Genomic DNA, 16,426 nt, shown 5'->3' with positions numbered 1-16,426 from the left:
GAAAAGTGATTTTGGAGTGAACAAAATTGAATTGCAACTTATTTTAGAAGATGGTACTACATTGCCAATGCTATTACTTTGTAGGAAGTACCTTAATAACAAATAATACGCCCTGTACTGTGTGTATGGACTGGTACGGTTTTGAGAATGACAGATTTGAAGAACGATAATCCTTTTCAAAAAGCCGGTACTTTATAGGAACTATCTTCTCTAGACTTGCCAGCCCTGTAAAATATCATAAGCCTATATGTTGTATCATCATCCCCATTTTACAGAGAAGGAAACAGAAGCACAGACAGTTAAATAACACACTTCAAGTCACACTATTAAGTGGTGAAACCTGGAGTTGGCTCAGACTCCTCCGTAGGAAAGTCAAACTTCGTGTCTGAGGCCAAATATTTTTAATGCTGTCAAATTGGAAAAAAATTACATACATTTTTACAAACATTCCCAGGTTCTGGGTATATTCTTCTTTACTAATATTTTATCAATATGAGAGATATGTTAAATAATTCAAGAGAAAGTATTAAAAAGATATACTTCAGTTAGGCCTGGATAAAATTCACGATGTCAAATGAGAAAAATAGGTAGAAATGCACAAAAGTAATGTGTAAATTCTGAGTATTTGGCATCACTTGACAGTTAAAAGCAATGATAGTATATAAATACCATGGGAATGTTCAAATAACAGCAAAAACTCAAAATTTGTTAGGCCTTTCATTAAAAAAAACTTAAAAGTAAAAAAAAAACCCAGACATCATCCTGATATTAAACTTGTGCCCATCTACGTGTCAATTTATCAATTATCTGAGCTGTGGCTACATGATTGAATTTCCTGAGTTGGACAAGTCAAAAAAATTGTAATCACTGAAGAGACCACCTCATTGTTGCTTCATGTGCAAGTCAGAGATTTGAAAAGTCATAAAAATTGGCAATGGAGGGAAAAGGATTAAGGTCTAATATTAGTATCTTCTGTGTCAGTATTCTTTAAAGACTTTTTTTCCTAAGACCTTCTCTTTATTTGACCCGTTCACTTCTGAATGGATAACATTTTGTTTTACATTCAAATGATCCTATGTATTGAGATTTGATTTTTCTTTTATTAGAAAACACGTAACTTATAATTGCTACTTTATAATTTTTTAAGTTACTTTCCATAAAATCCCTTCCCCAGAATCAAACATTAGCTTTGGATTTAGGTGAGTCTTTTTTTTTTTTTGTGAGGAAAACCAGCTCTGAGCTAACATCCATTGCCAATCCTCCTCCTTTTTTTTTTTACCCCCCAAAGCCCCAGTAGTTGTATGTCATAGTTGCACATCCTTCTAGTTGCTGCACGTGGGACGCGGCCTCAGCACGGCCAGAGAAGCGGTGCGTCAGTGTGCGCCCGGGATCCGAACCTGGGCCGCCAGCAGTGGAGCGCACGCACTTAACCACTAAGCCATGGGGCCGGCCCAGGTGAGTCTTTACTATCCTAATTCTTCTTCACATTGTAATTGGTATCGATAGGTTACCTTTCCTAAAATCCACTGATGTATATAAAATCCTATGCTAATATTACAAAGCAATTGGTGTAAGAGATTCAAGTAAAATAAAAGCATGGCTGGTAGAAAAGAAAAACTGCACCATTCTTTTAATTATTTTTTAAATGTTTAAAAATTATAAATACAATACATGCTTAGTTAAAAAAATTTCAAATATACACAAGAATATAGTGAAAGGTAAAAGTCCCTTTACCCTACCTAACTTCTAGCCCCATTCTCTACAGCTGCACAGTCAAATATGGAAGCCACTAGCTACATGTAGCTATTTAAATTAAAAACAAGATTAAAAAAAAAAAGTTCCTCAGGCTAGTTATATTTTAATTACTCAGACACCACCTGGGGTTAGAGACTACCCCTCTGGACAGTGCACATATAGAACATGTCCATCGTCAGAGAGTCCATTGGACAGTCCATTGGTTACTGCTCTGCAGTAACTGTAATTAATCACTAGCATATAAATGTCTTATGAGTTCTGCATATATTCTGGATACTAGTCCCTTATTAGATATAATTTTCAAAAATTTTCTCCCATTCTGTGGGTTTTCTTTTCACTTTCTTGATGGTGTCCTTTAAAGCATGAAAGTTCATTTTGATGAAGTCCAATTTATTTTTTTCCCTTGTTTTTTATGCTTTTGGTGTTGTACCTAAGAAATCATTGCTTAGCCCAAGGTCACAAAGATTTACTTCGTTTTCTTCTAAGAGTTTTATTTTAGCTCTTATATTTAGGTGTATGACCTATCTTGAGTTAGAATTTGCATTGGTATAAGGTACAGGTCCTTTAGCATGTGGCTATCCAATTGTCCTAGGACTACCTGTTGAAAAGACTACTCTTTTTCACTGAATGGTATTGGCATCCTTGTCAAAAACCAACTGATCATAAATGTATGGCTTTATTTCCAGACTCTCAATTATATTTTATATTCCCTTGATTTATACATCTATCCTTATGCCAGTCTTGATTAGTGTAGCTTTGTAATAAGCTTTGAAATTGACTAAATGTGAGTCTTCCAACTTGGCTCTTTATCAAGCTTGTTTTGGCTGTGGGTCCCTTGCATCTATATGAATTTTATCATCAGCCTGTCAATTTCTGCAAAAAAGCCAGCTTGGATTTTGATGGGAATTGCACTGAATCTGTAGACCAATTTGGGGGGAGCACTGCCATCTTTAAAATGTTGTCTTCCAATCCACGAACAAAGATGTCTTTCCATTTATTTAGGTCTTCTTTAATTCCTTTCAACAATGTTTTATAATTTTATTTTGTTCATCTTGATGGTAAAGTTTTTTTTAAATCTCAATACCAGAATGTTCATTGCCAGTATAGAAATAAAACTGATTTTTGTATATTGATCTTGTATCTATTCTGCAACCTGTTGAACTCATTTATTAGTTTTTAAATGAATTCCTTAGAATTTTCTACATGACAAGATCATGTCATCTGTGAATACATAGTTTTACTTCTTCTTTTCCAATGTGGTTGCCTTTTATCTCTTTTTCTTGCCTCAGCTAGAACCTCAAGTACAACGTTGAGTAGAATTGGTGAAAGTGAACATTCTTCTTATTCCTGATCTTAGGAGGAAAGCATTCAGCAGTCTGTCGCCATTAAGTATGAGGTTAGGTGTGGGTTTTTTGTAGATGCCCTGTATCATGTTGAGGAAGTTCCCTTTTACGCCTAGTTTTTTGCATTTTTTTTTTACCATGAAAGGGTGCTGAATTTTATCAAATTCTTTTTTTTTTTAAGATTTTATTTTTACCCCCAAAGCCACCGTAGATAGTTGTCATAGCTGCACATCCTTCTAGTTGCTGTATGTGAGATGCGGCCTCAGCATGGCCGGAGAAGCGGTGCATCAGTGCGCACCCGGGATCCGAACCCGGGCTGCCAGCAGAGGAGCGCGCGCACTTAACCGCTAAGCCATGGGGCCGGCCCTATCAAATTCTTTTTCTGCATCTATTAGGACAACATGGTAATTGTGGTAATTTTGTCCTTTATGAACATGGTACAGTTGATTCTCATTATTCATGATTCTGTATTTGTGAATTTGCCAATTTGTAAAATTTATTTGTAATCCCCAAATCAATACTCGCAGCACTTTTATGATCATTCATGGACATGTGCAGACCAGTGAAAATTTTGCGCTCCCCGATGTGCATGTTCTCAGCTGAGGTCGAACAAGGCAATGCTCTGCCTTCTTGTTTCAGCTCTCTTACAGATACGACCAGAGGATGGAGAAGGCAGGGAGCAGGGCAGTGTAGTGCAAGAAGCTCTGGGGCCAGCTGCATGGGTTTGAATCCCAAGTCTGTCACCTGTTAGTGGGGAGGCCTCAGGCAAGTCACTTAATACTTCTGAACCTCATTTTCTCTTTTTTAAAATAAAGAAAACAGATCTACCAGGATAAATTTTCTTTAGGATTTAAGATTATAATCTTTGAGATATATATATATATGTATAAATACACAAACACACACACAGACACATTCCCCCTAGGAGCAATGGCTCTGTATTCACTAATTCAGTATTCATGGTGACTTTATAGCATATAACCACTGTGAATAATGAGAATTATTTGCATATTACATTGATTTTTGGATGTTAAACCAACCTTGCATTCCTGGGATAAATCTCACTTGGTCATGGTGTACAATCCTTTTTATATGTTGCTGGATTCAGTTTGCTAGTATTTTGTTGATGACTTTTGTGTCTATACTCATAATAGATATTGGTCTGTGGTTTTTTTGTGTATCTTTGTCTGGTTTTGTATCAGGGTAATACTGGCCTCATAAGATGAGTTGGGAAGTGTTGTTCTCTCTTCTATTTTTGGGGAGAGTTTGCAAAGTGCTAATTCTTTAAATGTTCGGTAGAATACAGCAGTGAAGCCATCTGGGCCTGGAATTTTCTTTGTTGGATGTTTTAAAATCACTAATTCAATCTTTTTCTTTGTTATTGCCAGTTGCCTTTTTAACTTGCTTTTATTTTATTATTATTTTTTTCCCTATGTGTTTGTTTATTGTTGTTATTATCTACTACTTAATGAAGGAAATCATACGGTATTTGACCTTCTCCCTCTGACTTATTTCACTTTGCATTATACCCTCAATGTCCATCCATGTTGTCACAAATGGCTGGATTTCATCGTTTCTTATGGCTGAGTAGTATTCCATTGTGTACATATACCACATCTTCTTTATCCATTCATTCTTTGATGGGCACTTAGGTTGCTTCCAAGTCTTGGCTATTGTGAATAATGCTGCAATGAACACAGGGGTGCATGTACCTTTACAAATTGGTGTTTTCAAGTTCTCTGGATAAATACCCAGCAGTGGAGTAGCTGGATCATATGGTAGTTCTATCCTTGATTTTTTGAGGAATCTCCATACTGTTTTCCATAGTGGCTGCACCAGTTTGCACTCCCACCAGCAGTGTATGAGAGTTCCCTTCTCTCCACATCCTCTCCAACACATGTTGTTTCCTGTCTTGTTAATTATAGCCATTCTGACGGGCGTGAGGTGATATCTCATTGTAGTTTTGATTTGCATTTCCCTGATAGTGATTTTGAACATCTTTTCATGTGTCTGTTGACCATCTGTGTATCTTCTTTGGAGAAATGTCTGTTCAGGTCTTTTGCCCATTTTTTAATTGGGTTGGTAGTTTTTTTGTTGTTGAGATGCATGAGTTCTTTATATATTTTGGAGATTAAGCCCTTATCAGATGTATGGTTTGCGAATATCTTCTCCCAATTGTTAGGTTGTCTTTTCGTTTTGTTGATGGTTTCCTTTGTTGTGCAGAAGCTTTTTAGTTTGATGTAGTCCCATTTGTTTATTTTTTCTATTGTTTCTCTTGCCTGGTCAGACATGGTGTTTGAAAAGATGGTGCTAAGACCGATGTTGAAGAGTGTACTGCCTATGTTTTCTTCTAGAAGTTTCACAGTTTCAGGTCTTACATTCAAGTCTTTAATCCATTTGGAGTTAATTTTTGTGTATGGTTTAACTTGCTTTTAGATAGAACCAAAGGTGATAAGATTATCTCCTAAGTCTAGTAAAATTCAATAAGAAAATGCATGTTATTAAGGAAGATATGTCCAATGTTTTTAAAATTCAGATAAGCAGCTACCAAGATTATCCAGTAGAAAAATTATCCTGCTATCTAGCTTTAACATAGACAAACATTTCGTCACCTCTTACGTACTTTCATGACCTAATGAACAAGAAATTTCAGCCTGTTCTACATAAAGATTTATATACAGACTTCTTAACTGACATTTGCAACAAAATCCTATAATGACAAACTAAAGTTTGTACATTTATAGATTATACAGATATGCATATTGACATATATATCTTTCTTTTTTTTTTGTGAGCAAGATCAGCCCTGAGCTAACATCCATGCAAATCCTCCCATTTTGCTGAGGAAGACCAGCTCTGAGATAACATCTATTGCCAATCCTTCTCCCTTTTTTTTTTCTCCCCCAAAGGCCCAGTGGATAGTTGTATGTCATAGCTGCACATCCTTCTAGTTGCTGTATGTGAGACGCGGCCTCAGCATGGCTGGAGAAGCGGTGCGTCGGTGCACGCCCAGGATCCGAACCCAGGCCGCCAGTAGCGCAGTGCACGCACTTAACTAAGCCACGGGGCCAGCCCAACAAATGTATGTTTAACTCTATCTACAAAATTAATACCTGCCTCAGAACCTGTCAGGCAAGAAGGCAGTGTGTAGCGGAATAAACATTGGAATAGAAATCTGGAGGTCTCAGTTCTGGTGCCAGCTCTAACTTAAAAAATCTGTTTCTCCCATTGATAAAATCAGGGTAAGCCTGATGATCACCAAGGTTCTTTTTCTGGTTCTAAAAATACAATGACTTATTCTACAATAATGCCATTCCCACTATTCTTACTTAAGAGTGGTCAAAATGAAAATATTTTTGTTATATTTGTATACAAACATATACACATCCATACTTCATTCTTACAGAACAAATCAACCAATTCACAAAATCTTAAAAGAGAAAGAAGAGGAAGAGGATGTCTGTGGTTAAAAAATACAATTCCAACATCTCAAAGTCCTGAGTTTGCCATGAAATAGCTGTTATTCATTCTCTCTCTCTACATATACATATTTGCTTTTTCACAATACCTCACTTTATCTAAGTACTGCTGCATATGAGGCATCTAGTGATTATGATAACTTTCAAAAACAAGGAGGTCACTTTTCAGAAATTCTGAGCCCGTCAGAGAAATTGAATGGTATTTCATCAGTTGTTTCTACTGGCACATTACTTCTACCAAATTGACATGAATAATGGTGGGTCTGATGACTTGAAAGAAATGCATCTGCAGTCCGGCTGCAACGACAAATGTCTGATGGCAGAACGTTACTTGAATTACCAAGATGTGAATGGTAAACACCACGGAATGAGTCTTGAGATGAATGATAATGTCCAGCTTCTGGTGAGGTGGCGGCAGAGCTCTGGTAAGGGCCGTTACACATCAGACAAGTTTGAAAGCAAGTTTTCCTTCCTAAACCTCGATGAATGTCTAGTTTAGCAATGAGAGGTTTCCCAACATTCACTTCCTGCTTTTCCTCTATGGTATCTTCCAATCCTGAGTACTGATACGATAAACATACTGTGAAGATTAGATGTTCCTGAAAAGGAAAAGAAATAAGGTTTGTTATTTTTATCAACTGTGAAAGTATATCAATCTTAAAATATCATTCATACACACAAATACAGACAAAAGCAAACAACAAAATTCCACTCTCACTCCCCTTTCCTAGGTTCCAAATCTTCAAGGCATCCTTTACACACCTTCCCTACACTAAGAAAGGCCAGCTATAATCACCTTCCTTTTCCCTCACTCAATACTTTGAATTAGTAGAATTCTAGTTCTTACTACTGAAAGCAGTCAAAATCAGAGATCGTGTACTATATTCCTGACAAACAGTGAAAAGGTATCTTCCAAGCAGTGGGGCTTGGGGAACTCACCCTACCCTATAATTGGAGATGGGGAATGACCCTTTAATGAAACAATAATCTGGCTTTATACTTAGGTCAAAAGTTCAGCTGTTTTTAAAATACGATGAAATAATACTCTACAATCATAGGTGGAGAAGTATAACTGAATCAGATAATGGGCTGAATTTCAAAGATAGAAGGAGACTGTAAGTAGATTAGCTATGAACAGGGTGACAATAGGTTTATGTCTGTTGTCCTCGTGTGATTGTCAACAGTGCCCACTTCATTCCTCACGTTTTGGCTGATACATTCTATGGTCATGCAGCTATAAATAAATAAAAAACTCAAGTTTGAGAAGGATATACTTTTATTAGAAAGCTCAACCATATAGAAGTAGTTTCTGATTTGTAAGTCAACAAGAAATGAAAAAAGATCAAACCAAATTCCAATTCTTATTTACTAAGTTTTGTAGAAAGTCACAGAATTAGGAAATGATTATTTGAAAATGCTAAGATATCTAAAAGTAGACAATGCTCTCTCTCTCAAACTTCTCCACAACAAGGAGGGTAATCACATATACTCTCATGCAAAAATCCTCAGCCCACTATCAGGGACAGAACACAACAGGAGAGGGGTCACTGGCAGGACTCACTGTACATCAGTTATCTCTACTTCAATTCAATACTCAAAGCAGCAGCACATCTGTGGACTAACACAAGGTTCATATGCCAAAATGAATGTTCACTTTCATCAAGTTTTCCACTAGTAGTTATAAACAGGAAAAGCAATAACCTTTAACTTTTGCAGTGAACTGAGTCTGGTATAGAGGCAATGCTTGGGAAGATCCTTTGATACTAAATAGCTGCCAGTTTCTTCAGGTGTCCCTTTATTTGCATCTTTTGGATCAATATCTAGGTCCTGTGAAAATCGGTAAATGTCATTAATGAAATCAAAGTCACAACATCATCTATGACAATAAAACATCTTAACAGGTATTGCTCCCTCATGAATTTTAGCCTGACTAGGTAATCCCTTATCTGGGACTAAAGAAACAATGAAAACAACAGTCTAGAGTAATAATAGGAATTCTAAATTCTGCACTGATACAGTTAAATAGTTAGCTCTCAAACTTTCAAACTATCCCTAGAGACACTTCTTAACCTACTCAAGTTTCCTTTTAAGTTTGAGCCTTATTAGTGTTTTGACTCCTGGATTCTCTCTCACCTTATTTAGCACTTTTGGGAAGGTGCAGGGGGATTTATATGATTCGTATATTTAGGAAGAATAAATGGACATGTCAAAGGCAGCCCTTAATTTTTTCTTCTTTTAGAGCCAACTCCCCGGCGAAGAGCAGGAGGTCTGTTCTGCAACTCCAGAGAGAAGCCCTCAGGCTCTGCCCTGCCCAATGCCCAGGGAGGCCCATCCTGGTCCAGTGCTGCCATGACTGGTGGACAGACCTGTCTAATTCTGGGGTTCAGTGCTGGACCATTCGCTCTCACATTAAGCAATGTCCTCCATGAAGCCTTTATCAGTAGCAAAGGTGAAGTTTTGGATTTGTCCTACTCCTTGCTTCCTTGTCAATTTATACACCTAGGTAGGAAAGAGGGGCACTGTTTATTGGCTTCTTTAGGTCAACACGAAATAAATATCCTGTCTAAATGTTTGGAAAGAACAGAATTAGATTTCTATTCTTCCAATATACAACCATAACTAGACAAGTAAGACTTACACTTGTAATAACCTATATTGGAAACAATAGTTTCTAAAAGGAAATTATTCTTGACATATGTATAGCACATTTTATTCCTTCACATTTGATATCCTATTTAGGGTAAGGGAAATTAAAGGCTTCTTTCCTGGGTGAACTTGAGACATTTCTAAATTTGACAAATTTAAGGTATTTTGGCAGTGAGTTTTTAAATATTATGACCATTGTTACTAAAATACAAATAAGTATTTCTATATATGTAATATATATGTATACATATTTCCTTTTATATTTACATAAACTTTAAGTTTTCAAAAATTTAGTCTTTAATAAGTGAGGATATATCCTTATATTCAAAATGAAAGAGAAAAGGAGAGACTTACCAGTGGAAAATCAGTAACATAGGCATCGCACATTATTATATCGGGTGGTTTGTGGACTATACTCGTGTAGATTATCATGACGTTGGAAAACTCAGCTGCAAATCCTAATTGGATCTGAACACCACACTGAAATTTAAGACACATACTTTCTGGAAGTTCTGAAAAGGAACAATAAGAGCAGCTTATGAATCAGGATTTGAAGGGTGCTTGGAAAGCTTTCTGACGATGAGGAGCAACCACATATTCTTTATGGGGCAAAATACAGTTAGAGCTTTTTTTTTGCTTAAAAATGTTATATAACTAACATTATTTAAAGACACAAAGAGAAAAAAAGCCCAGTATTCTGCTGGTCAAGCAAACCAAAATCTTTCATTTACTGTTTTCTTACAGCTCTTGCCCTTCTGCATGTATAATTTGCATAGTGGTAATCAAAAGTGTACATCTAACTGTAGACACATTTTCCCTGTTGCCTCAATCTTCATGAAAATAGTTTTTAACACAGCATAATGTCACTGAATAGTTCGTTACCATTAATAGTATTATTACTCTTGAATATCTATATTTCTGGGTTTTATTTTTTCTATCACAGTCAATATTTCTTATACATACGTAATGCTTTAGGACTGTTTGATATAGCTATTTGATGGTTCCTTGCATACATGACAGTTTTCCATTTATACAGAACATAAATATACTAGTTTCACCATAACATTTCCAAAACAAGGTAACTATAATTTTCAAAATACTTGCCTATTTGAGTGGATTAAAAAAGGAAAGAAATATACAACCAGCTTTAAATTTCTTTTCTCTAATTACTATTTAAGTTTGCCATTTTCTATATTTGTTTCTTAATTATTAATATATTCTCAACTGGGAGTATTGTTGAATTTGCATCTTTTGATTACTAATTGAGGGAATCTTCATGTTTTTGTTTTACCATTTTGCATGACCTCTTTATTATAAAAAATTATCTACTTATCAAATGTGTTACAAATACTTTTATCTGACCTTTTAGTTTCATTTTAAAAAAGGTTTTGTTTACTGTTGATCTTTACCACTGTGATTTTGTTATTGTTGCTGTTTAGAGCTTTTCAATTTCAATTACTAGGGCCGGCCCCGTGGCTTAGCGGTTAAGTGCGTGCGCTCCGCTGCTGGCAGCCCGGGTTCGGATCCCGGGTGCGCACCGACACACCGCTTCTCGGGCCATGCTGAGGCCGTGTCCCACATACAGCAACTAGAAGGATGTGCAGCTATGACATACAACTATCTACTGGGGCTTCTGGGGAAAAAAATAAATAAATAAAATTATAAAAAAAAAAAATTTCAATTACTTATCCAATTATTTGGAATGTTAAGATAATATAGTTATGGAATTTACATTTTAATGTGCTTTAACATGTTAATTTACCAAAAATATATCTCACAGTACAGACTGCTATGAAAAGAAAGGTATTATTCAGAAGTTCAACAAACACAATTAATTTTCAATTATCCATAATAAGGGAATCCCAGCATAAATATTTGGGACTCATAGAAAATCAAAAAATCTTTATTTCAGTCAATAACTTAAACTCACTTTTTCATTAAAACACATAGAATTAGCAAAGGCAATTAAGTTACAGATATGATTTCTACCTCACCTTCTTTTCCCTTGATCACTAACTCACTGACTCAAGCGTCCAAGAGAGCGAACGCTCAGTAATGTCTACGAGCGTACAGTATTTGCCGACCATCATGCTGTCTTTTCACACGTGTGATCTCATTCCACATCAACAAACCTTTCAAGTAAGTACTATTTCTTGTCCCCATTTTACAGGTAACATGCGTATCAAGTGTCTGTCTAATTTCTGAAATAGCACACTTCAACAGCTCACCATATAGGAGAATCAAAGGGACTGTATATTACACAAACTGAAAATTGTTTTTAAAATAGAAGAATTCAGAAATGATTATATTTTAATTTTACCAGTGGTAAAAATAATGGGTTAAATAATTTAATATTTCCAACACCAAATAAATCAGTGTAATATCTATAATTGAAACATTTGTTTAGTCTTGGATTTGCCCACTGAGCTACAATATTTTCACTACAAAATCGGGAGGAAAGCTGTATATTCAGGAGGAAAAAAACCTTCATGATTTAATAAAAGTATATTACAGAAAGACTTCACAAAAAGTAGACTTCACTGTACCATGTGCCTTGGCCCACTGGAGATTCCGCACCAGAGATTCTGCAGAATATGCTGTTCCTTGTATTGGATCAGTAAGTGCTCTCTTTTCAGATAAACTACTTCGAATCTCTAGAGCCTGTTTGCCTTTGGTAAGGTGACATTTACCCATATCTAAAAGGTAAGAAGTAAATATTATTTTTAAGACCAAAATCTTTTCATTATGTTTTAAATATTTAGGCCAAGAACTCTCCTCCTAATCAGTTTATATTCTCAATACCACTTATTCACTCAGCAAATATTTACTAAGTGCCTACTATGTGCCAGGCATGGTTCAAAGTGCTCAGAATATGGCAGTGAGCAAACAGATAAAAATATTGGACCAGCTCACTTCTAAAGTCCCCTTTCTAGCTTTTATCTTCTATAATTCTATTAATGAATGCCTAATATTCCAAGCCTTGAAATTCACAAGGAGCTGAAAGTATATTTCTTTACTGAAAGGGCAGTCATGATAATTTTACGTCTATACTCTGTTGAGAAATACATTAACAATAAACAAATGACGACACATCTATGAGAGAGGTAAAATATCATGCTGTCTCTTTACCTCAGATTTATTTTTAAAAAAGGAAATAATGTGTTAAAACCACCAACACGGTTAAAGCACCACCACTGCCCTCCCCCAACTCAAAGTAACCATTACCCAACGTACTGTGGATATTCCCATACATATTTTAATTTTTACTCATGTGTAGGTATTAGTAAATAGTATGTGTCAATGTTTTAGGTTTTGAACTTAAAAATGTTATGTGCTATTGTGATGTGCTATTTTCACTCAACATGGCTTACTTAGAGACTTTGGAATACTGATAAATCTCAATTTAAATTTATCAAAACATACTTTTTTGTATGAATAAATTACAGTTTATGATCCTATTTCTGTATATATTATTAACAAATAACAAGTTAATAAAAATGAAGTGTAATATCTGATTTTGGGAAAGTAGTTACTTATCTGGGAAAAAAAGACATAAAATTAAAACTTATCCCTTTTATTCAGAAAAAAAGATTCCAAATGTGTTTGCTGTCTTTCAACAATAGTAAGGTCAGAGAGAGAGAGAGATATAGACAGAGAGAGAGAGAGAGAGGGAGGGAGGAATATAGCAATAGAGAATTAAGTCTAAGTTACATCAACATATTTGGGGTTGAGGAGGGAGTCCAAGGGTTGTGGGTGTATGCTAAAATTATTATACTGTTACAGGAGAGAAGATAATAGAAATCAAGTTTTTTAAAAAGATGAAAAAGGAAGAATGAGCCAAATCAAAAAATTTAAATCGTTAAAACACACAAAAAGCCCACAATAAATGTAATTGAACTAAATTTTCTAGTTTAAAGGCAAAGACTGTCAGATTGGATTTATAAAATCTAGTTATTCTAAATGTGCAAACATTAGAAGCATTCCCTTTAAAATCAGAAATAAGGCAAAGATGTCTACCACTACTACTTCTATTTAATAATGTCTCAGAGGTCCTAGTGAGTATGACATCAAGAACATATCAGAATTCCTCTAAATCAGTGAGAAGCAAAAACACCATGATAGAAAAATAGGCAAAAGACATGAACAGATTTTCACGTAAGAGGATATGCACATTACCACTAAAAACATGAACAGATGTTCAAATCACTAATAATCAGGAAAACACAAATCAAGACCACAATGAAATACTATTTAACATCATTTGGCAAAAATGAAAAGAGTGGAGATTTACACCATCTCTTGCATATTATGGGGGAGGCGGTAAGTGTAGATTGGTGCAACCACTTTGCAAAAACAGTCTGGCATTCTCTCTTAAAACTGAATACTGAAATATCTCATGACCCAGTAATTCCAAATCCTAGATTTATATCCCAAAGAAACTTTTGCATACATACTCCAGGAGACACGTGAGAGAATGTTATAACAGCACTGTTCACAATAGCAAAAAACCAGATGTAACTCAAATGCCCATCAACAGAGCACCTGAAAAAACTGTAGCATGTTTGCAAAGTAGAACATTATATAGCAGTCAAAATGAATGAACTACAGTCATGTAACCATATGGATCAATCTTAGCAATATAATATTAATTGAAAAAATTCAGGTCCAAAAAGACTACACAGAGCATATCTTTTTATAAAGTTAAGAACAACTAAAAAATATACATATTCTTTGCAGATATACAGAAACTCAATAAAACTACATAAGAAGCAAATCAAGGGAATGACAAGATTTCGAATGATGGTTACCATGTAAGACAGGGCAGGGAAAGAGATAGAGGGAACATATAATTAGATGTAGGTTACTGTCAAGGTCTTAGATTCATGTTAAACATTCTTTCAGGATAAAAACTGTCAGCATTATGTTCAAAGGTACTTATTTCATTAAAAATAACTAATGTACTAATTAAATAAACGTTTTTTTCTAGCAGGTCTTGGAGTTTATATAGCAAGATCGTTTTCGGGTACCTTAAATGCCATACTGGCAGAATTAGATAGGTGAACATTTATTTTGCAATTTCAATCAACTTAACAATAAGGCTGTCTGGAGTAATACAAAAATTAAAATCTAGGGTTATAGACAGACAGCTGTAGCCATTTATAACAGCAACTAATTTATTTCATATTTTGTTTCACTTGCACACAACCGAACCTGGAAAGGTGGTTTTTCCCTTCAACTGCTTGGCTTATGATCTCTGAATACTTTTTTTCCTGAGTACTTTTTAATTAAGTATTCCAGAAGATCTGAATATCTAATACCATATACAAGATAAAAAATAAATTAACATATATACAATAAAATAAAAATAATCCAGAAGTTCAAATATAAACTCAAAGCACATATTGGGATGCCATCATTGCCACAACTTGGTGTATATCATATATAGGTGAACTGATGCTTTTTATTAAGTTTTAAAATAGCTAAATTATATTTTAAAAAATAAAATTGGGAGTGACCCTCAGAGCCAGGTTTCAAGTGCCTCATTTGCTCCAACTTTGTGGTTTCCGATGAGATGGAAATGCACTTTATAATGTGTCTGAGCAAACTTCGCCTCTCCTACCACGATGACATGCTGACTAAAGATGCAGGTGAGTGTGTGATCTGCCCGGAAGAGCTGCTTCAGGGGGACACGATGGCCAGGCTGCCCTGCCCGTGCATTTATCTAACAGAAGTTACAGACTCCTGGTTTGAAGTGAACAGATCTTGTCCAGACACCTCATGGACTGACCCTGCTGGGCTCGCTTGCTGACTCCTTTCCCAGGGACAGCCAGCCCCTGTTCCTGAGAAGAGGCATTGGACACTGGGGCAGAGCTGAGCTGGGGACACCAGTGGGAACAGGGCATCCCTTCTGCATTGATTTCCAGAGAGTGTTCTCCCTTTCTCCTTGAGGACACCAAATTGGATGAGAGTGAATTTGAGAGAGAAAAGAATCAACCACTATCCTTCTCCTCATCCCTCATCCCAGAAGGGAAAGGGCATTTCCTTTTTCACCTTTGAAAGGCACTGTGGGTGTGTCTCTAAAGTGTTTACAAAAAAAAAATAAAAAAATCCCCCAAAACCAAAAAGTCTAGTGTCAACTGGTGTTTTCCCTCGTGATGTTTACAGATTGCTGTCTGCTGCCCAGCTAGAACCCACTCAGTGACAGAAACGAACAGAGCCAGGTTCTCGCTGAACGCGTTCTGATGGCACGAGAACACGCCATCCTGTGCCCCATGCCCCCGTCAGCCCTCTCCGTCACCAGCTGCTCTGCCCTTGGTTTTTTTTTTTTTTTTTCAATTTTTCTGGCTTGGTTGTGCACTTTTCTCCCCTTGGCACCCTGATATCTTTTTTAATTTTTATTTATTTTTTCCCCCAAAGCCCCAGTAGATAGTTCTATGTCATAGCTGCACATCCTTCTTAGTTGCTGTATATGGGATGCAGCCTCAGCATGGCCGGAGAAGCGGTGCGTCAGTGCGCCCCCGGGATCCAAACCCAGGCCGCCAGCAGCGGAGTGCACGCACTTAACCGCTAAGCCACGGGGCCGGCCCAGCACCCTGATATCTTGACCTCATTGCCAAAAAACAACCCATCAAGGACCTTCTCCCCCTCCATTCTTGTTTCTTCTCCCCTCTTCCCTCCTGGTTCTGGTCAGTTCAGAGGATTTAACAATCACAGTGTCCTGCAAAAATGCTTGACTGTTTTCTTAGACTCTTGTGAATTTTTTATCTAGAAAACTTAGACAAAGACTTATTAAAGGAACATGTGCAGCAACCTCTGTTTTCACGCATGTCTGCTTGATAACATTTTAGCCACTGATGTTCACACGAGGCATCAGCCCATGCAAAATAGGTTTCTGTATTTATATATTAAAATACCAAAAAAAAACCCCTTATAAAATGTTTAAAAAAGTGTTTACAGGCCAGCTCGGTGGTGTTGTGGTTAAGTTCACACATTCCACTTTGGCAGCCCAAGGTTTGCGGGTTCAGATCCTGGGTGTGGACATACACACCACTCATCAAGCCATGCTGTGGCAGCTTCCCACATACGAAAGAGAGGAAGACTGGCCCAGATATTAGCTCAGCAACAATCTTCCTCAAGCAAAAAGAGGAAGACCGGCAGCAGACGCTAGCTCAGGGCCACTCTTCCCTCACCAAAAAAAAAAAA

General features: G+C 36.4%; 1 protein-coding gene across 3 annotated transcripts in view; it reads right to left on the bottom strand.

Moving 5' to 3' along the window:
* Window positions 1-1,601: 1,601 nt before the first annotated feature.
* The window catches only part of MALT1 (MALT1 paracaspase), a 61,926-nt gene continuing 47,101 nt past the window's right edge, over window positions 1,602-16,426 (bottom strand). For 2 of the 3 annotated variants that reach the window (XM_004422580.3, XM_004422581.3), the window contains 4 exons: window positions 11,770-11,919; window positions 9,578-9,735; window positions 8,279-8,404; window positions 1,602-7,176 (listed from right to left, as the gene is read on the bottom strand). In XM_004422580.3, the coding sequence (XP_004422637.1) occupies window positions 6,736-7,176; window positions 8,279-8,404; window positions 9,578-9,735; window positions 11,770-11,919 (875 nt within the window). In that variant the 3' untranslated portion in view covers window positions 1,602-6,735. Of the gene's footprint in view, window positions 7,177-8,278; window positions 8,405-8,943; window positions 9,077-9,577; window positions 9,736-11,769; window positions 11,920-16,426 lie in introns of those variants that run through there. The other variant, XM_087439277.1, reaches the window with a different exon arrangement.

The sequence above is a fragment of the Ceratotherium simum genome, chromosome 14, assembly GCF_057802395.1.
Source record: "Ceratotherium simum simum isolate JZ-2026a chromosome 14, ASM5780239v1, whole genome shotgun sequence".
Taxonomy (NCBI): Eukaryota; Metazoa; Chordata; class Mammalia; order Perissodactyla; family Rhinocerotidae; genus Ceratotherium; species Ceratotherium simum.
The sequence above is the reverse complement of the archived record's forward strand: the minus strand, read 5'-3'. Positions and strand labels throughout refer to the sequence as shown.